Below are 20,930 nucleotides of genomic sequence, written 5' to 3' on the forward strand. Positions count from 1 at the left end.
CTGCTTATCCCCATGGTGTTTTCATTGCAGGGACCTCTAGTGCCTCAACAGATGAAGACATGGAGACAGAGGCCGTCAACGAAATCCTGGAGGACATTCCGGAGCATGAGGAGGACTACCTGGACTCCACTCTGGAGGATGAAGAAGTGATTATTGCTGAGTACTTGTCCTACGTAGAAAGTATAAGGTCTGCCACAAACAACAACTGAACAGAACTAAGTCCTGCATTTCTGCCTATAAATTCTGTCGTTGTGAATGGTCGAATGCAGCTCTTCTTTGCGTTCCTCTTGCTTTTCAACGATTCTGCTCCAAGTAGGCTTCTTCCTCAGGTACAGGGACCCAGCGTAGTGAAGAGAGACTTCATTGGGAAGAGGACAGTCTAGGAGAGGGAATCCCTGGCTCTGCTGTTCCCCTTCGGCCTCCAGGTCTGCATCCCTAACTCTGCCACTCTGCCGGTTTTCCATCCAGACTGGGAAGCAGGCTCCCTAATGGAAGCAGGGTGGTCTGCAGAGAGCTGGGGACTCGGTCTCCTGTCCCCCTCAGCTAGCCCTCCTGTGCACTTTTCCTCCTACCCTGCTGCTGCAACTGCCCTCCTCCACCCACCTCTGCTGTGCAAGCTTACCTCAGCCCTTGCTCACCCTGCCTCCCCCCTGCCTCTTCATTCCAAGTGCTGTGGGCACAATGAGATATAGGCCGCATCCCATACCAAATGGTGGCAGATACCTTGATCTTGAAATGTCAGTGTTCTGTGCTCTTAGATCAGTAAAGTCTGTACTTAAAATTCAAGGTTGCAAATCAGAGTTTCTATGAATTCTAAATTCCTCATACAAAGTGAGTCTTTTATTAAATGCAAGTTTTCAATGCTAACCAAAGCAACTTCTTTTCATTTACATTTCTAGACTGTTGTCAGAAAACTCACTGATGGCTAAGAGACCTCTGAGATTGTGATGTGTTTTCTCAAGTCTCTTGCTGGGTTTTTCTACAGCTGGGTCACAGGACTGTTCCTAAACAGACCTGTCAGCCTTTGGTTGGTTCTTCCTGGGAATGGACCAGATGGATAGCCTTCTGGCACCCAGGGCATGGCAGCAGACAGATGTGGAGTGGGTCAAGTGCCACTGTATTCCTGAGATCCTCTCATTTCACCTGAAGTCCTGACCGCAGACTAGGCTAAGCACGTAGGATTGTTTCTTGCTTTTTTTTAATTACACATATTTATTGTGTGGGGGATGGGAAAACATGCCATAGCACATGTCTGGGGGTTCAGAAGACAACGTGTGGGGATTTGTTCTCTTTCCACCATGTGGGTACCAGGGACTAAGCTCAGGTTGTCAGGCTTGGTGGCAAGCCCCACTCCCTGATGAATCATCGTGTTGCCCCCCTTGCTATTCTTTGGAAGTAGATGATACTGATGGAAATAAACATGGAGAATGCAAATGAATGTCTTTGGCCTAGCTGCAGTGAGTTGCTTCCTAGTTGGTCAATGACCATTCCATTCTGTGTGTTGGGAGTGAGTGCAGTGTTGCCCTCAAGCAGCCTAGAGGTTGGAGTGTGGCTCTGCAACAGGGCCCTTGTTGGGCCTGTGTGGGTCACGCCTCCAGCATCAGCAGGGTTCAGGTATGACCAGGAAGGAGAGAATCTGCGAGGGGCCGTGAAGCAGCCACCAGAGTGTGTGTCTTCACAAGTGCGGGGCAGAGGGACTTACCTTGAAACTATTGGCCAACCAGGCACCGTCCTGGGCATGGTGCCAGCTGTACTTTCTGGATTCCCTACTGTTTAAATGCTGGTGGAGAACACCGGAAGCCAAGACGTCACTGCCATGGCAGCAGGCCCTGACTGCATGTGTGAGGGTGAGCCATGGGCAAGCAGAGCCAGCAAGATGCCCTTGGGTAGCGGCCATAGGGGAGAGATGAAGCAGGGGGGTTAGCAACCACCAGAGTGGGGTTGAGAGAGATTCTCCTTAAGAGTCAGAATATTCCAGAGTAGACACAGATGTTGTTACGGACAGGGTGAGGGGAGGGACAAGTGAGTGACCCATGAGTTGGGAGAAGGTTCTGGGTGCACCAGGAGTGCTGGGAAGAGGATGAAGAGCCTGCTGAGACTCTGCAGGGCCCCGATAGCAGGTGGAGACCTGGCCAGAGGTGTCAGAGCACCCAGAGTGGGAGGACCAGGGCAGCAGAGAGCATGCTTGCGGGATGAAGTCAGCCTGAAGCTCTGCAGTGATGTGCTGGCCTTGGCCTGATGTCACTTCACATCACCTGAAATTGTCTTGCATTGGTAAAACTGCCATACCTCTCCGTCTTCCTGGCCAGGTATCTAGTAGAAAGTTCTGTTCCTTCCTTTGGCCAACTGAACATATGTCACAGACACTCGCTTCCTTCCTCTCAAAGGCCAAGCAAGCACTCTACCACTGAAATACACTCCCTGTTCTGGTGTGGCTCAGCATTCAACAGTAACACACAGAACAGTAACACCCACAGGTGCTGGGAAAGGAGTGAGTGTGGGGCATCCTCATGTCCTCAACATCAAGCCAAGGTCACTATGCTATTGAAATAAAAACCCAGTGGGTTGTGCTGGGTCATGCAAAATATTCTGGTGTTTCCCCAAGAACACCATGTAAAATAGTGTTTTCCTAAGAAAACCCACACAGCAACCTGTCGCAGACTCCAGACTGAGGGAGGTTCCCAGCTGGCACCCATCCTTTCTGCCACTTCTGGCAGGATTCTCTATAGCAGAAATAACAGTTTAAATAAGGGGTGGGGGGAGACACTGGTTGTAGTGGTACATGCCTTTCATCCTAGCACTAGGGAGGTGGAGGCAGGCTGATCTCTGAGGTCAAGTACAACCTGGTCTACAGAGTGAGTTCCAGGACAGCTAGGGCTACAGAGAGAACCCCTATCTCAATAAACAGATAATAGAAAAAGGGTTTATTTTTACTTTTAAATTTTATATGCATTTGTTGTGTATAGCTATGTGCAGTGTGGGTGCAGGTGACCATGGAGGCCAGGAGAGGGCATTTTATCACCTGAACTAGAGTTACAGGTGGTTGTGACAGCCCAGCATGGGTGCTGGGAACCAAACTCCCGCAAGAATAGTACAAGCTCTTAACCGCCGAGCCATCTCTCCAGCCCCCAGTGGCTCCTGCATGTGTCCAGTGACTCCACCACATCTGGCATAGTACGGCATTTCTGCACAAGACCAGATGGTCCTACCCAGCTGTTCAATGACAGACCTTGACAGAAAACCCCTGGATTAATGTCCAAAAATGGATGGGTACTCCAAGGCAGGGGCTCCTGCCAAGCAGGCTGGTTGAAGAGGTTCCTTGCTCCCTGGCCTCTCCCAAGGCCACTGCTGTATAAATGACCTTGGTTCACAAGCCCTCTTCTCAACCAGAAGGGGAGATGACCCAGGCCAGGGGTCAGAGGGCACAGCTGTGGCAGGCCAACGGACCTCCAAAAGGAAACCAAACCAAGAACGACACCCAGAGCACTTTGAGTGACGTGTATTTGAGTTCTGGGGGGGGGGGGGGTTGTGGCACATGACTGGCCAATCTGACCTGGTTTTTGTAAGTTCATTTCCTCAGCAGGGAGGGCCTGGCAGCATGGGCTTCAACTCAGAACTGGAGGCAGGCCGGCTCAAGTCCCTGCCGTGGCTACAAGTGTCCCGGTGGGAAGGCCTTGGCTCAGAGCATAGGGAAGGGCACCTTCTTCCACAGTAGGAAAGGTCACAAGGGCAGGTGTGTGCTCTGCCACAGGCCACTGCAGTTGCAGAGTGCTTGGGAAAGCCAAGAACACTGACAGACCAGCCAGGCCACGGGTTTCGACCATCTCCTCTCCGGGGACTCAGGCTGGCTGCAAGGGCACCGGGGCTGCACAGGCCACCTTGTTGCTAAAGAGGCGTGACAGGCTGCGTTTGGCTGCTGGCCTTCGTGGCAAAGGTGGCACTGACTGGAGGCCACGCACGTCCCAGAGGCGCAGAGCACCGTCATGAGATGCTGTGTAGAGCACCTGACCATGGACCTGTGGGCAGGCAGGACGGCTGTCAGCCAGGAGCGGGCCCCTTGCTTCCCTGGGGCAGGAGAGCTGGGAAGGGAGACTCCTACCTGGAGGCAGTTGATGACAAAGCTGTGGCCTCGGAAGACCCTCTGCAGCACTCCTGACCGGGCGTCAAAGGCGCGGGCGCAGGCGTCCCCACTGCCCGTGAACACTGTGGACACACAGTACACTGGGCCCTTCCTGGCTGCCACCTTGCCACCTCCCCAGGAATGCGGCACGGTGAGAGGGTGGTCTGACCTCTGCCTGCCCCACAGAGACATCCTAAGGGTCAGGTGGGAAACATCTGGAAGCCTTCTGAAGGGCAACTCGGGCTCTCGGTCCTGTGGAGTCAGGGAGGGCACGGAGGGCCCCAGGACACCCCTGCTGTATGGACATCTTTGCACAGTCTGGCTGCCATGCCTTCCTTGACTTCCGGTCAGCCTGTGCTGTCCTGAGTGGCCCTGTGTCTCAAGAACCTCTCAGGGCCAGGTGCCCACCTTATACCCTATTGAGTTAAGCAGACTTCTCTGCCTTGTGTTTCTAGGACACTCACCACATCCTGCAGGCTCTGCCCTGCCCATTCATCACCTGTACCCAGGGCCAGGCAGAGCCCACCCACCCTCCTCAGAAAGGGATGCGGCCTTGAGGCAAGGCCCAGGCCCCGTCTGATTGCTGGGTCTTCCTCTGTCATAACATGGCTTGGTGGTACTCTGGCATCAAGGACACCAGAGTCCCTGCAGTGCTGACTGGGACAGATGGCTGAGTGCCACCCCACAGTTTCTGGTGCACTGAGGGGGGCCTGTGACTCCTTTTTAATCAGTACTGGTGAGGCTGGCGATGAGGACCACCTGAAGTAGCCAACTATGGGAGTTCAGTGGTTCACTTACCCTCCTACGCTGATTTCCCCAGAAGCCACCCCCTGAACAGGAGACCAGCAGTTCACATGGACAGTGCCGGAAGCATGGAGGTGATAGGGACGAAACCACAGAGGCCTGTTTAGTGAGCAGAGCGGCTCAGGTGGGGGTGGGGGGAAACTGTAGGTCCAGCGAGGAGGTAAGGATGCTGGGCCACACACCCTTCAATACCCCTGGTGAGAGAGTGGTCCTGGGGATCAGTCCCCAGCAGTCCTGCTTGCTTAGTGTGAACTGTCAACTTGTCCCAACCTAGAATCACCGGGGAAGAGAGTCTCATCTCACTGCAGAATTATCTCGGTCAGGGTAGCCTGAGGCATGACATGATGGTTAATTGAGGTGGGAGACCCTGAATGTGGGAGCACCATGTCAAGGGCTGAGCCCTGAACTGCGTCAGTGAGGAAAGTGAGCTGAGTACGCAGCTGGCAGTATCGGGTTCGCTCACTCCTCTCAGCTCTGGACGACCCACGTGGTGTAACCAGCTGACTTAGGCCCCTGCTGCTGTACCTCCCTGCAACCTGGAACTGTAAGACAACCCTTTCCTCTGAGTGTCTGTGACAGCAGCAGACGAAACCCCAAGGCTACCTTGTATTTGCCACTCTGGGCCTGCCCAAAGTCAGCCCCTCCAGGCTGCTCCCTGGTCTTCGTATCTATTTCTTACCCTTTCCTGCCTTTGTCTGCACACACTTCCCCTTTTCTTAAAGCTTGAGGGTGCACAGGGCCCCGGGAGGGAGTTTCCTTGCTGGGTTTCCTCAGTTCCTTCCTTGCCTCTCCCCAGACTCAGCAGCAGGGTCCAGCCCCCATGGGCTGCTGGGCATCTTGAGAGTAGACAGGGTCGGGAGCAAAGCCCATTCAGTAGCCTTGTTGGCAAAGACCAAGAACCAAGCTCAGTCATAGTGAGAGGGGCCTATGAGGGTGACTTCAGCACAGCTGTGCCAGTTGCCACCAAGGGGAGGGGCACAGGAGGCCACCTGGCAGTGTCTGGGGGCTAACCATTCTGTGCTCAGTTAAGTGAGCGGTGTCTGACCAGGGAGCAGAGCTATGCCCACACTAAGGCTTGGCTAACTCCTAGGGTTTCCACTCACAGGCCCAGCCCTATGGGAGTCTAACATCTGCTTCTGTTAGGGGCTCATGGAACTAAATAGGAAGGGAATAGCCACTGGCGGAGCGGAGGAGAAGGGGATGAAGACCCAGATGTGTGACCATCTGGGACCTAGGAGACAAAAAGCTTCCTCCCTCCCCAACAAGCCATTCCCCTTCAGACACCAATGAAATGGAAAGGTAGCCTGGCTCAGGGACGGCAAACCATGCGGCCATGGGAGGCAGAGGAGACGAACCAGGAGAGGAAGGGAGAGTGGGCAAACTGGAGTGGCATGGGCAGAGCCAGGACAGATGACTTACAGGTGCCTGCGTGGTACTTGAGGGCACTCACGCTGTGTCTGTGGGCCGGGAACGTGCGCACCCTCTCTCCGGTGTCGGCCAGCCAGCACTTAACAGTCCGGTCCGCACTGCCCGAGTACAGGAGCCGCTCTGTGAGCTGTCGGAAAAGCAGGAGGGTCTACCCATGGGCCTTGATGGCCAGGCAGCCCTCAAATCATTATTTACAAGGTGAGAAACATTGGCAGGTCTCAATGGGGGAAAGCACGGTGACCCCAAGACGTACTCCCCACCACCCACTAGAGCACTAGACAGTGCTGGCTCCTCTTTCCCCTGGGCCCAGAAGGCAGTGTCCTCAGCCCTAGAAAGCCCTGCAGACCCCAAACAGAACCCTACAGAAGCTAGCCAGACATAACCCTGCAGACCTTAGATGGAGCCCTGCAGATACTAGACAGTGTCCCTCAGACCCAGACAGAGACCCCCAGTCCCCATACAGCCCTGCAGACCCCAAGCAGAGCCACACACTCAGACAGAGCCTCTCCACTGGCTCCTCCTCCTCCTCCTCCTCCTCCTCCTCCTCCTCCTCCTCCTCCTCCTCCTCCACAGGCTCACTAATAAAGCCTTGGTCCCTAGCTGATGGCACTCAGGAGAGGTAGCAGAGCCTCCAGAGAGTCAGAGGACACAGGAGAGGCCTGTCACTAAGTGGCAAGCTCAGTGCCCAGGCATAAACAGAAGCCCCCTGCCTACACACGATCCTCACACACAGCAGTGCCCGCCCCCAGTACTCCTGTTAAGTGGGGACACACTGAGCCATGCTCCAGCTGAGGGTCGGGTCACTTCCACACTCAGCCCTGGAGAGACCTAGAAGCCTGTTGTCACCACTAGCATATTGGGTGAGAGAACTGGTACCCAGGACTGAAGGCTGACAGTATACACAACCCCAAATACGGCAGCAAAGGCACTGTGTTCAGACCCTCCTCCAGCTCCTAAAAACTGAGAAAAGCCCTGTCTCTAGGGGAAGAAAAAGGTTCCAGTTGCCAGAGACAGAAACTCAGCTCAGGAAATACACAGACGCAGGTCAGGTCTTAGGGGTTTTTGTTGATGTTATTTTTGTGTATGTATGTATGAGTTCATGTTCCGTGTGTGTGTGTGTGTGTGTGTGTGTGTGTGTGGAGAGAGAGAGAGAGCAGTGATCAACCTCTGCTGACCCTCAGGCATCCTGAGCTCACTAATTAGGTTGGGCTGGTTGGGCAGCAAGCCATAGGGGTCCGCCTGCCTCTGCCTCTCCAGGGTGGGTTACAGGCACGTGCCCCCAGCTTTTCTTTTCTCTTTCTAATTACTTATTTTTTTTTTTTTTTTTTTTTTTTTTTTGGTTTTTTGAGACAGGGTTTCTCTGTGTAGCTTTGCGCCTTTCCTGGGACTCACTTGGTAGCCCAGGCTGGCCTCGAACTCACAGAGATCCGCCTGCCTCTGCCTCCCGAGTGCTGGGATTATAGGCGTGCGCCACCACCGCCCGGCTTCTAATTACTTATTTTATGAATATGAGTCTTCTACCTATCTGTACAACTTATGTCAGAAGAGGGCAACAGATCCCACTAGAGATAGTTGTGAGCCACCACGTGGTTGCTGGGAATTGAACCTGGGTCCTCTGGAAGAGCAGCCAGTGCTCTTAGCTGCTGAGCCATCTTTCCAGCCCCAACACACCCAGCTCTTCTACATGGTGCTGGGATGAACTCAGCTCCTCAGCTTGTGCAGCAAATGTTTGAGCCAACTCCCTAGTCTGTTTTTTCGGACAGGATCTCACTGTGTAGCCCAAGCTGGCTTCAGATTCCCTCCTGGCTTCCCCAGCAGCAGGATTCCAGGTATTCTCAATCACACTTAGGCTGTTAAAAGTTCCTTTCTCTGTTGGGTCATTTCTTCGGGCCTACCTCCCCTTTGTCTGGATATATTTTCAGGAATCTTCTTCTTCAGTCGACTTACTGTCCATTTTCCTGGCAAGGTCTGCACTGCTGAGATCTGACTGTATCTCCCACAAAACATAGGCTGGACACTTTCCCAGTGCAAGAGTGTGGGTGGGCCAGGGCCAGGCATAATGGCGCACACCTTTAATCCCAGCACACATGAGGCAGGGAAGCAGGTGGATCTCTGTAACTTCAAGGCTAGCCTGGTCTACACAGAATTCCAGGATAGCCAGGAGTACACAGTGAGACCCTGTCTCAAAAATCAATCAACCGCCGGGTGGTGGTGGCGCACGCCTTTAATCCCAGCACTCAGGAGGCAGAGCCAGGCAGATCTCTGTGAGTTCGAGGCCAGCCTGGGCTACAGAGCGAGTTCCAGGAGAGGCGCAAAGCTACACAGAGAAACCCTGTCTCGAAAAACCAAAAAAAAAAAAAAAAAAAAAATCAATCAACCAATCAATCAATCAATTAATTAATTAATGATTGTAGGGTTGGGGATGTCTAATAGAAAGTGTTTAGTGAGCTGGGCGTGGTGGTACATGCCTTTAATCCCAGCACTCAGGAGGCAGAGGCAGGAGGATGATCTCTGAGTTCACGGCCAGCCTGGTCTACAGAGTGAGTCCCAGGACAGCCCGGATGACACAGAGAAACCCTGTCTTGAAAAACAAAAAAGAAAGGTGTTTAGGCCACGAGAACTCTAGCAGCTCCACACGTGAGAGAACTGATGGACGGATGCAATGAACGGACGGGCACTGTGAACGAAGGCTACTTGAGGCTGTGTTCCCCTCGTCCCTTCCTCCCACAAGAGGACATGCAGTCTGGCAGCAGTCGGGCAGGGCCTCACCTCCAGACAGATGACAGAGCCCTGGTGCTCCCGGAACACCCGCAGCTGCTCCCCACTCAGGATGTCCCACGCACGGACGGTGGCATCCGTGCTACCTGTGAAGGCCGTGTGGCTGGAGACATCCAGCACCAGGCACAGCACTGCACCTGTGTGGCCCCGAAGTGTCTGGTGGCAGCAGCCACTGGCCACCTGCCACACCTTGGCTGTGTCGTCTGTGCTGCCGGTCACTAGCAGCCCGCCACCCATGGCGGCCTCCAAGCAGGGATCACTGGGCAGGTCCTTGGGGGCCGAGTAGGCTAGTGTCAGCACACAGTTGCGGTGGCCCCGGAACTCCTTGGACACTTGCCCTTTGTCCACAGTCCAGGCACGTGCTGTCCGGTCATAGGAACTGCTGAAGAGCTGGTCATCTGCAACTAGGATCCTGTGGGTAAGAGGGGAAAGGGTCAGGCTCAGAACACCCAGGGTTGAAGGGATCCACCCGGCCCTCACAGGCAAGCCTTGGCCCTGTAACAGACAGCCTCCAGTCCCTGCCCTGCTCCACACTCACTTTCCAAGGTCTAGCTCGAAACACCACATGTCCACTGTGCCCACCCCCCAGGCACCCCTTCATTCTCAATTCTTTCCCTCTTTGACAAACCTGCAAACCTGCAGGCCTGACCTGTACCCCAGCAGGGACCCTGTCTCTGGGGCATGATTCACATAACACTATCCAAGCCAGAGACACAGGAGGAAGAGGGGACACAGGGCTTTCTGTTTAAAATAGGAAAAAGCCGTTCAGGGAGCTGAGGCAGAAGGACTGCCTTGAGTTCAAAGTGAGTTTGAGGCAAGCCCCAGGCTATACAGCGAGAGAGACCCCGCCTCAAAAAGCCTGCTCTCACACTGCTAAATGCTACAACCTCCCAGAAAAACACATTTGTCTTCAGAGAACTTTGCACAGAACTCCCAAGGGCCTGTTTACACGTCCTTGTTAAGAAGTCTAGACTCACCAGGTATGACCCACGCCTGTAATCCCAGCACTCAGAAGACAGAGGCAGGTGGATCTCTGAGCCTGAGGCTAGCCTGGTCTACATGGCGAGTTTCTGATCTGTTGAGAGTCAAAGAAACCCCTTGACAAGAACCTATGATGTTCTAGGGGTGCAGCCCCATAGGGGGTGCTCGAGGCACTGGGGTTCTCAATGGTTAATGTTGCCAACTTGGTAAGATTTAGGATCACCATGGAAACAAGCCTCTGGTACATCTGTGACCTTCTAGATTAGGTTAAGTGAAGTAGGAAGCTCCATCCTAAGCAGGTGACACCATTCCCTGTCTGTGGTCCTGGGCTGAATAACAAGGAGAAAGTGAGCGGATCGTCGGTGTGACCTGACCGGCGGCTGTCTCCTGCTCCTGCAGACACGCCCTCCCTGCCGTGATAGACTGGCTCCCTTTATTCCTTTTTGCTGTCTCTGGGGGTGAGTGATGTCCAAGCAATGAGAAAAGAAACTAACACGGGCTAAGCGGCCCTGGGCAGATGCGGCAGAATGTACAACAGGGACGTGAGGCCACTGAAGGATGGTGTGCTCGAAGCTCACACACACACAGCCTAGCTCTAAAAACAGAAGTGAGTTCCAGCCTCTCACCCATTTGGGAACACAGTCATCGGAGTATGTCCTTCGTGTGGTGGATTTGGAACAGCCACTGATGGGAAAGAGTGTATGTGTGTGCGTTTGTGTATGTTCCGTCTGTGCACGTGGATTGGACACACGTGGAGCACATGTGTGGACATTCCTTTGTATATGTATTTGATGCATCTCAGTTATGTATGTGTTGTGTATATGTATGTTTATATGAATGATCTTGTTCATACATATGCATGTTGCGTGTATGCTGTATGTACGTGTGTATCCATGTGCTGTACCTTTGTGTTGTGTTATGTATATTACCTGTGTGTGGGCATGGATGCTAAACCTCGAAGAGCATAGTTTCCGCCTTGTTTAGAGAAGCTTGTGACTGTTCCCTAATCAACAACCTGAGGACAAGCTGGTCATCTGAGGCATGGACCCTCACCCCCCTAGGCTGGCTTCTGACGGATGCCTCAGTTTCTGTTTTTGTGGAGAACATTTTTTGTATAGACAGGAAAGGGAGGGATTCAGAGACAGGGTCTCCTCTAAGCCAGACTGATCTAGAGCTCATTCTGTACCCAGGCTGGCCTTGAAGTCATGGAAATTGCACTACCTCAGTTTCCCAAGTTCTAGGACAACAGAAACAAGTGACCATGCCCGGCCAATGACAGACATCTTGCTGGGAAAGGCCAGTTTGAACTGTGAGGGTTTTCTCCTTCTAAATCTAGCATCTCCTGCAGACACCTTCAGACTGTGAGCCGCCATCTGACGGGGGCTCTGGAGCTGCAGTTAGCTTGGGTAGCTAATCTGCCTGTCTGGAGGCCCACACAGCACTCAGAGCCCGCCCTGGCTACAGCACAGCCTCTCCTCCGCGTCCACAAAGAAAGGCCCTTGGGTCTTTCCCAAGTAGGGACTCTCCTATCAGTGTGACTCCACGGGTTCCAATGCTAGGCATCTACTTGGAACTTGGGAGCCCTGGGCAACTGTTGTGTGTCATAACAATAACATCAAGTTGATCTGGTCAGCAAACAAATTTCCACTGCTCAGGTCCAACCTAAATTCAACAAGGAAAAAAATTCAGATCCCGAAGAAGGCCAGGAGACCTTCAGTAGCCATAGGAAAGGAAGTTTAAAAACATCACCAACTGCATCTCCCTCCTCCTCTGAGCCCCTAGCTGTCATTGGTGTCATATAAGCAGTCTCCTCTGGAATTCGCTCCCATCGGTGGGTGCTGTAGCTCCACTTCCCCACACCCAGAGGGGCAGTCAGGGTGTGTGGCTCCCAGAGGACAGACTATGCTAATATATGCTAACGATGCCTCTTTCCTGTGGCTCCTCTGCCCCATCATCCCGCTACCACAAGTGGTTAGCTGCCCTGCTCAGAATCAGTCCTCCATGTCTGTCTTCTTGGCCCATACCCCGGGGCTTGGCTGACCTGTTCACGATGGACGTGTGCCCTCGGTACACCTGCAGACACTGCCCGGTCCTAACGTCCCACTTCCGGATGGTGCAGTCGGCACTACAGGTGAAGGCGGCTTCATCCTCCAGCTGGCAGAAGGTCACATAGCTCTCATGACCTACCATGAGAGGAAATGTGAGCTGGCCAGGCACCAGCTCTTCTTTTCCTGTGTGTGCAAGTGGATACATGAGAGCAGAAGCATCTGAGGCAAGTCTGGGAGACAAGCCCTCCTTCTGTCCTACAGACCAGCATCTTACTTTGTAGCCCAGGCTAGGCTTGAACTCACAATCCTGCCTCAGCCTCCAGGGTGCTCACTCAGATCCCAGGAGTAAATCGCCATTTCCAGTGAGACTGACCCTTTTGTGATTTTTTGTTTGTTTGTTTTCAAGACAGGTTTTTCTCTGTGAAGCAGTCCTGACAGTCCTGGGATTCACTCTGTAGTTGGCTTCGAACTCAGATATCTGCCTGCCTCTGCCTCCCAAGTGCTGGGGTTAAAAGTGTGTGCCACCACTGCCCAGCTCCCTTTTGTGATTTTTAAACCTGTCTGTCTGTCTCTCTCTGTCTGTCTCTGTGTGTGTGATAGAGAGGTGTTTGTGCGTGTGTGTGTGTGCGTGTGTGTGTGTGTGTGTGTGTGTGTGTGTGTGTGTGTGTGTGTGCCAATGGACACATGGAAAAGGACTGTCTGGTCTGCCCTACCACTCTCTGTGTGTTCTCTTGAGAGTCTCTCACAGAACCTGGAGCTGGGCTGAGTACAGGCCCCAGTGATCCTCCTGTGTCCATCTTCCACAGCACTGGAGGTTACAGTAGTTTGCAAAAAAGCACCCTCAGCTTTTTACATAGGTTCTGGAGATCTGAATTCAGGCTCTCCCAAGCTGAGCACCAAGCCCCCTGATTCACTGACCATCTCCCCAGGACCTGCTCCCCTTTTATTTTGAGACGTTTTCATGTATACCAGGCTGGCCTTGAACTCCTGATTCTCCTAAATCTACCTCCCACCATTGGGATTAAAAGCATGTGCCAGGCGGGCGGTGGTGGTGCACGCCTTTAATCCCAGCACTCGGGAGGCAGAGGTAGGTGGATCTCTGTGAGTTCGAGGCCAGCCTGGTCTACAAAGTGAGTTCCAGGAAAGGCGCAAAACTACACAGAGAAACCCTGTCTCGAAAAATTAAAAAAAAAAAAAAAAAAAAAAAAGCATGTGCCACCACACCCAGGTCTTTAATCTCATTTGAGAATTTTCTTTCATAGCTGGAGTCAGGCAAACAGGAATTTTAGCAATCTCTCCGGCAGGATCAAGCTTGTTAACTTTTTTTTTTTTTTTTTTTTTTTTTTTTTTTTTAAGGTCCTGGGTTAAACTTAGCTTGGAAGAACTTGACTTCCTAGGTTCTAAGAAAGAGAATTTTAATAAAAGCTCTCAGTCTTCCGGGAGAGTGCATGCCAGGCTGCTCTGAAAACAATGCAAGAATTAAGTAAACCCGTAAGAAATGGCAGATTGTGTTTCCCCGAATACACAAGTTGATGAAAAAGCTAAGGGCAAATCTGTTTGGCAAAACATAGCCCAGATTTTTGCCAGAGTTTATAAATATTTCTTAAAGTTGTCAACAAACTTTCCCTGAGACCAGTCTGCCTCCCTCTTCCAAATGCCTCTTGGGAGCTGAGATACCCCAAGAAAGGCAGCCAAGGTGTGCCAGGCCTACCGGGTACTGGCATGGCATGACTCCAGGCCCCCCTAATGACTTTGTATGGGAGTTACCTCCCATAGCCCCCTAATAACCGTGGATGGGCGTCACCACCCATGGCTCCTAAGGACCGTGAGCCAAGGCTGGCTGAGGCCCAGAGCAACTGCTCCAGCAGCGCCCAGCTGCCGACGTCCCCTCGACACAGTGGGTCAAGTGCAGGAGTGAACCATAAATCGAACCATGAAGAAGCACCTGAGAGCCACGTGGAGCTATTGGGCAACGGCTCCCGTTGTGTGGAACCGCGGAGGGAGCCTGGCTGCTGAACCTGAGGTGGGGGCAGCTCTGTGGCACGTTAGGGAGAGGGCTGAACACACAGACTGAAAAGAGACACTAAACGAAAGCAACAGCAGTTTTCCCTGTTTCTGACTGCAAGCCAGGCTGACCTAGCAGCCTCTGCCCTCTGCAGCCAGGCACTGAGCCAAGGGAGGCTCCCTCAGCACCCAGGACTCCACTGAAGGCAAAGGCCCTCTCCAGTCTCTATAGCTCACCCCCCAAGCAGCAAACACACCCGCTTAGATCGTGGGTCAGAGCCTGCCAGCTGAGGGCCTGGACGCTGCTGTGCCTGTCCCTTGTCCACCCCCCAAATCCCCACCCCACCCCGGTACACTGTAACCAGTGCCACCAAAAGACTGATGGGCCAGACCCAGGGCTGGTGGGGTCACCACTGAGGGTGGGAGGAGCTGTGTCTGCCGGCTCTGGACCTATCACCTCCAGGGACCTCAGCTTTCAGCTGTTGGAATTGTGCAGAATAAGCAAAAAACGCCAAGCTGAAAGTAAATATTTTTGAAGGGATAAAGAATGCAGATAAGATGTAGTTATTGCATTCAGAAGAGCAGCCCTGGGGGCTCCTGCTGAGGCAGCGGCCCTTCTCGCCTCCCTGGGCACTGAGGGTTTGCCAAGATCTGCTGTTCCCTCTACACAAGGGAAAAGTGGCCCAGAACCCAGGGCCGCAGGGGACACAGCATGAAACAAGTCCTCTTTTCTCTTTTAGTCCCCAGGATCACACAACAAAGCAGCTGGCCACCCCAACTGCCACTCGGTGACTGCACCACATAGTAACGCATCCTTACCCCACCCTGGGAACACAAGCAGGTACTGTAATTTGTGCAGAAAAGTACACTTGCTGGGTGGCCCCTGGTTGTGGGAGCCCACAGAGGTTTCCTAGTTAGATCTGAGCTTGCTTTACACAGCAGGGCTGCATAAGGGGATGGACTGACCACGTGCTTGGTTACAAGGTGTTTGGAAGGGTTTGCACTTGGCTGTGCTAGGGGGAGGTCTTTTGCTCCACCCCTTGGCATTTCTATAATAGCCCTTTAGAAGAGACAGGAGGGGCTGTTGGGTATTGACCTAGGCCCTCCCAAGGCTATCCTGTGTTTCTGTCCCTAAGCATCTCTTTCTATCTAAATGTTTCTCACTTCTCCCTCCTCAAGAGTTCCCTGGGATAAAAGAGGGAGCGGGTCTCCCACACCTGGTCCTCCCCCTTCCAGTAGGTTTCACACGGTGGGAGACTTTAGGCCAAAACGTTACCTCGGGCTCTGACACAGAGGGCTGCCTCAGGCTGCCCGTGGCCCTCCAGTCAAGGTCCCCTTGCCCCAGAGGAGCCTTCCCCCCAGCTGCCTCCAGGCTGTTGCAGCTGTATTGCCCCTGGGAGAAGTGATGTCTCGGTGGTTCTTCTTCTTCTTCGTATAACACTCTGTCCACTTTGTGGTGTCGCTTTCTTAGATGCTTATGAATTACCCTATGTAAAGGGAGCCAGGACCCTGACTGGTACCGCCCTTCAGCAGGTGACATCTGGCACTCAGATGTGCCAGAGTGGACATTGTCCAAAGCACCAGGATCATGGTCTATCTGCAGGCTGTCACTCAGAACTGAGAATCACATCAGGGCTTCCTGGATTTCTGTGTGGGAATCAGGCCCATCGGTCCCGAGCTGCCACCATCAGCCATATAAGACATGGCCTTCTCCTTCAGCACCAGCCCAGCCATGACCCTCCCACAGCCTCACCCACCACTCTGGCACCTTTCCCCTTAGCCTTCTGAACAGGCAACAGGGAACCTACCCTTGAACCTCCAAAGTGCGGTCACTAAGACAGACGACATCTTCATGGAATTCTTCCTTGAGCAAATACTGATTTGCTTATGTGTAGCAGTCCTCCCAGTACTCCTCTATGCCTTGTGAGGGGCTGGACAGACAGCTCAACAGTTAAGAGCACTGGCTGCTCTTCTAAAGGACGTGGGTTCAATTCCCAGCACCCCCACATGGCTGCTCATGACTATCTGTAACTTTAGTCCCATGGGCTCTGACACCCTCTTGTGGTGCCATCAGGCACACATGTAGTACATAGACATACATGCAGGCAAAACATTCACACATATAAGATAAAAAATCTAAAAATAAATTTTAAGTGCATGAGTTGTTAGCTTACCTGACCCTCAAAGCTAACAGTTAACACTGTGCTTGGGTCCTGTCCCAGGCCAGTGCCCTCCCCTGAAGCTTGCAACCATGAGGGGCTCACAGGAGATGCTGAGGCCAAAGAAGGATGTGGAGCATCCACCGTGGCCTAGAACCTTCAGGTCAAGTCCCTTACTCCATTGGGAACCAAAGAGGGCAGCACAGACATCTCAGGATGTTTTCTCAGGTCAGGATCCAGTGTCCTGAAGGACATGGATACCCCACAGAGGGCAAAGAGGGGACTGGAGACCACTACCATCCCAGCAATCCTCTTCCCAAAATAAGTACCAGTCAACCCTTCTTCACCAGTGTTCACCCCTGCATCTGAAACCACCCCTTCTAAATGTGTGTGTCCGCAGCGGGAAGCCTGAGCATTCCGGTCCCACTGATGCTGCTCTGTGACCCTTCTGAGACTCTTCGGAGAGTTCCAACAGAAATCATCTGCCCAGCAATCTCCACTTTCGTCTCCATCCCAGCCCCTGGTCCAAACTTCCCCAAGCTCTGGAAAATACTCAGAAAATCCTCCAGCCCAGACAGCCTCAGCTGCTGAGAACTGATAAGGAAGCTTGAACACACAGCCCAGTCACCAATCTCAACCGCTCTGCCCAAGGAACCAGGGCTGTCCAAACAATAGGCAGGAATTCCAAGGCCTTTGCAAGCCTAAGGCTACACAAGGGTCCAAGCCCTCCACAGGAACAGAAGGATGCCTGCATTCACGGGCAGTTCACAGGGATGAAAGCTGCCTCTAGCTGGCTGTATGGCCTGGGCACAGCTTCCCTGCAGCAGGACCCTGAGGAGAAGCAGTAGCCACAAGCAGTGGGCTGCTATGGACCAGTCTTGCCACCTTGTACAAGTCCTCTAGTTCACTCCCGCTTGGGGGATGCTGAGGCTACACTCACCTCCAGGCAGCATCCAGAAAACACAAGACATTCTGCAATAATAATTAAGTCTGCCTTTGTCCATCTCTGGTTCATAAACTGGTGTCAGTGGGGCTTGTGGAAATGGCTCAGTGGCTAAGAGCACTAGCTGTTCTTCCAAAGGACCCGGGTTCTTTTCCCAGACCCCACATGGAGGCTCACAACCATCTGTAACTCCAGTTCCAGAGTATTTGATGCCCTCTTCTGGCTTCCTTGGGTACCAGGCACACAGTTGGCGCACAGACATACATGCAGGCAAAATACCCATACACATAAAGTAACCCCCCCCCCCATACACATACATACACACCCACAAAGCACAGTTCCTGAGGAACACCTAAGGTTAATATCTGGCCTCCATATACAGGTACATACACTTGCATTCATGTATGCCCAAAACAAAAGGGGTGTGTATGTGTAATCAATCCTACTAATATCTCAGGAGGAAGCTGCTGGGGGAGACCTTGTTTTTCCCAGGTGGAGGGAACACAAACAGAAAGATACCAAATAACCACACTGACTCGTGCAAGCTCAGTCATAATCAGGAAAAAAATACCTTTGTCCCTTTTATCCTGGTACAGTTTTGAAACGCCAGCCTTTAGAAACAAAGACTCAGAGTCTTCACCCTGGCAAGAACAGCCGAGGCAGGGGATCTTCAACAGTTTCCCCTTCAGTGGGGTGGCTTCCCACTAGGGCCAGGCCAGGCATCCCTCACTGGGAAGCTGTATTATATTGATGGGACACACAGCTGTGAGGGCCACAAACGTAGGTGTGAAGGATGCTGGGTGCCAGTCACAGCTGGGCTCAGGGATGGGCCCTGGAAACTTGGCAGGATTCCAGAGCTACCCTGGGACAAGCCACTGGGCCAGAACCAGCCTGGGAGGCCTAGACTTTCTGAGGAGAAGCCTCCTTGACAAACAGGAGTCCCACTGGAGTCCCAGGCACAAGCGCTCCACAGGCTGGCTGTGCACTAGTCACCCAAACCCTGATGAAACAGCAATTGGAAACACCAACCAAGCCTGGCATGGTGTAGAGCCTCTGACTGCAGGTATTTTGGAGGTGGAGGCAGGAGGATCAGGAATTCAAAGTTACAAGGTGAGTGTGCTGTCTAGTTTTATGTCAACTTGACACTAGCTGAAGTCATCTGAGAGGAGGGGACCTCAATTCAGAAAATATCTGTAAAAGATTAGACTGTAGGCAAGCTTGCCGGGCATTGTCTTAGTGATTGATGGGGGGAGAGCCCACAGCCCACTGGGGGCTGGTGGTCCTGGGTTCTGTAAGAAGGCAGGCTGAGCAGGCCATGGAGAGCAAGTCTGTAAGCAGCACCCCTCCATGGGCTCTGCAGCAGCTCCTGCCTCCAGGCTCCTGCCCTGCTTGAGTTCCTGTCCTGACTTCCTTCAGTGACAGCAGTGTTGTAGAAATGCATAAGCCTAATAAACCCTTTCCTCCCCAGCTTGCCTTTAATTGTCTTGTTTCATTACAGCAACAATAACCCTAACTAAGACAGTGACTTTGAAACCTGAGGGTGACATGAAACCCCGCCTCAAACCAAAATGGAAGCCAAGCGGTGGTTGTGCACGCCTTTAACTCCAGCACCCAGACTCTGAATTTGAGGCCAGCCTGGTCTACAGAGTGAGTCCCAGGACACAGAGAAACCCTGTCTTGGAGAGAGAGAGAGAGAGAGAGAGAGAGAGAGAGAGAGAGAGAGAGAGAGAGAGAGAGAGAGAGAGAGAAAGAAAAAAACCAAAATCAAACAAGCCAATTCCAAGGTTCTCCTCTGGGGAATCTTTGGAGCCAGGCCAAAGAACCTGCACTCTTAAGAACCCCAGACAGTCTTTTCTTTGGGAAACAATGCGTATTTAACTTGAGCTAACAGCTCTCCTCCTAAGCGGGGCCTGTCAGTGAATGCTGGCTGTGTGGAGAAGAATGTGGACCAGTTTGCAGCCAATTCCCCATCTTTACACCAGCTCCCAGGTACCTGTCAATCCAATGTTCCTCCCTTCGGGGCCATGAACTAGCTACCTTACACTGTTTTCACTTAAAACTGATAGTGGAGGAATGAAGCAGTTTCAAGACTAACACTATCTTTCTGGAGGGCTTGAGCCAGGCCACCCAGCATTTGCTGATCGTGGTGGAAAAGCTGGAGATAAAGAGCCATACCTTGTGCAAAAAGCTTGGCATGCCTCAAGCCTGCATGCGCTACTGCAGAGGCCAACAGCAGGTCAGGGGGCCTCCACAGAGCAGCGTGGGGAGCACCCAGGACAAGGCTGCTCAGGATGCGAACAGAATTGAATCAATGGGTGAATACCCGGGACACACTGTAAATTCTGCGCATGGTAATTCCGTGTTTCCTTTCAAATATGCTAGATAAACTCGACCCCACTTCTCAGAAATTTGAATCAATCTTCCCCTTTCTTCTGGCCATAACTGACACGAGGCCAAAAAGAGCTGAGGGAGGGGGGTTTGGGGGGGGGATTCAAATCTCAAGGGTGGCCCTCAGCCCTGGACAAGTCCCTAACGTAGTGACATCGGTTCGTGTCTGGGTTAGGGTCACAGTGTGAAGACAGCCCACAGCAGCGTGGATCCTCAACAACCTCTACTGTTACAAGGGCCCCCAAGTGGAAATGTCGGCCAAGGGTCACCAGGTCAAGGAGTGCCGCAGGAAGTGTTCTTTAGGGTATGGGCGAGACTTTTTGTTTGCTAAAAATTTTGTCACGATAAGGATTGCATGGGACTGGTCGACAAAACGATCTTGCATTAGGGTGCGCGCCCCTTAGTCACCCACACCCAAGCACCCTCGGACTCTCACGGCGCCCCACCACGAGCTCAAGGGTTGGGTGAGCCCCCGGGTGTGAAGGAGCTAGATAGAGCTCTACTCTTCCAGAAGGGGACTGCAGGCCCCGGAAGAGTGAGGTCCGGGGTGCTGGGCAGGTGAGCATGGCGAGGCTGAAAGGGTCGCGAGCACGCGCGCTCGTCTACCTTGCAGGAGCGCGCAGCACTGGCCGTCCGCGGTGCTCCAGAGGCGGGCCGTGCCGTCCTCGCTGCCCGTCAGCAGGCGCTGCCCGTCGGGGCTCAGACTCAGCCAGTTGATGCCCCCGCGGTGGTCCGCACAGACCCTCAACGCCGACCCGCTGCTCCCCATCGCCAGGCGGGGGTAAAGAGGCGCTGTGGCCGGCTAGAGAGCGGTGCTCCAGCGTCCGCACGTGGTCCTGGCGGGGCCCGGACGGACAGCGGCCATCGCAGGGGGGACCTGGTGCCCCGCTCCTGCAACGGCTCGCGGTGCGGCTGGGAACAACAGAGACTCTGACTCTCCACCGGTATCCCCCGCTCGCGCGGCTCCGACACAGAGCTCCAGGTGAGACCTCCCCTCCTCTGAACCGTCTCGGGGCGCAGGGGGGCCGCCTCTGCCTCGGGGTGCGCCCACTGGGTCTGAAGCGGGCAGAAGAACCCGAGAAGCGGAGCGCGGAACAATACAGTCCAGCCTGGCTCCTCCTCAGAGACCACCCCCCAACCTGTCCCCTCCCACTTCTCCGGCCGCGCGCCAACCCCCACCCCAAGACGCTCTGGTCGTCCTTTGGGAACAGAAGTGAGATGCTACTCTGGTCCCGGCTTGGGAACCGCTTCCACGTGTTCCACGTGAGACCCTCCTA

The 20,930-nt window shown here is 53.3% G+C and overlaps 2 protein-coding genes across 4 annotated transcripts in view; one reads left to right on the top strand and one right to left on the bottom strand.

Moving 5' to 3' along the window:
* Nub1 (negative regulator of ubiquitin like proteins 1) overlaps positions 1-1,438 on the top strand; it is a 35,139-nt gene extending 33,701 nt beyond the window's left edge. For all 3 annotated transcript variants that reach the window (XM_052719918.1, XM_052719917.1, XM_052719916.1), the window contains exon 15: positions 31-1,438. In XM_052719918.1, the coding sequence (XP_052575878.1) occupies positions 31-209 (179 nt within the window). In that variant the 3' untranslated portion in view covers positions 210-1,438. The remainder of the gene's footprint in view (positions 1-30) is intronic.
* Positions 1,193-20,717, bottom strand: Wdr86 (WD repeat domain 86). The gene is made up of 6 exons (XM_052719919.1): positions 20,260-20,717; positions 12,153-12,294; positions 9,122-9,542; positions 6,344-6,479; positions 4,100-4,203; positions 1,193-4,016 (listed from the first exon to the last, which is right to left on the bottom strand). The coding sequence occupies exons 1-6, from the start codon at positions 20,420-20,422 to the stop codon at positions 3,840-3,842; spliced, it is 1,143 nt and encodes a 380-aa protein (XP_052575879.1). The 5' UTR covers positions 20,423-20,717; the 3' UTR covers positions 1,193-3,839.
* Positions 20,718-20,930: the final 213 nt, after the last annotated feature.

This window comes from Peromyscus californicus, unplaced genomic scaffold (assembly GCF_007827085.1).
Source record: "Peromyscus californicus insignis strain IS unplaced genomic scaffold, ASM782708v3 Scaffold_6__1_contigs__length_162567912, whole genome shotgun sequence".
Taxonomy (NCBI): domain Eukaryota; kingdom Metazoa; phylum Chordata; class Mammalia; order Rodentia; family Cricetidae; genus Peromyscus; species Peromyscus californicus.

Coding starts and splice junctions, on each gene's coding strand:
- Wdr86 (XM_052719919.1), bottom strand. CDS start 20,422: ATGGGGAGCAGCGGGTCGGCGTTGAGGGTCTGTGCGGACCACCGCGGG. Junction 9,543..12,152: donor CACACGTCCATCGTGAACAG/GTCAGCCAAGCC, acceptor TCTTACCCACAG/GATCCTAGTTGCAGATGACC. Junction 4,204..6,343: donor CAAGTACCACGCAGGCACCT/GTAAGTCATCTG, acceptor GTGTGTCCACAG/TGTTCACGGGCAGTGGGGAC.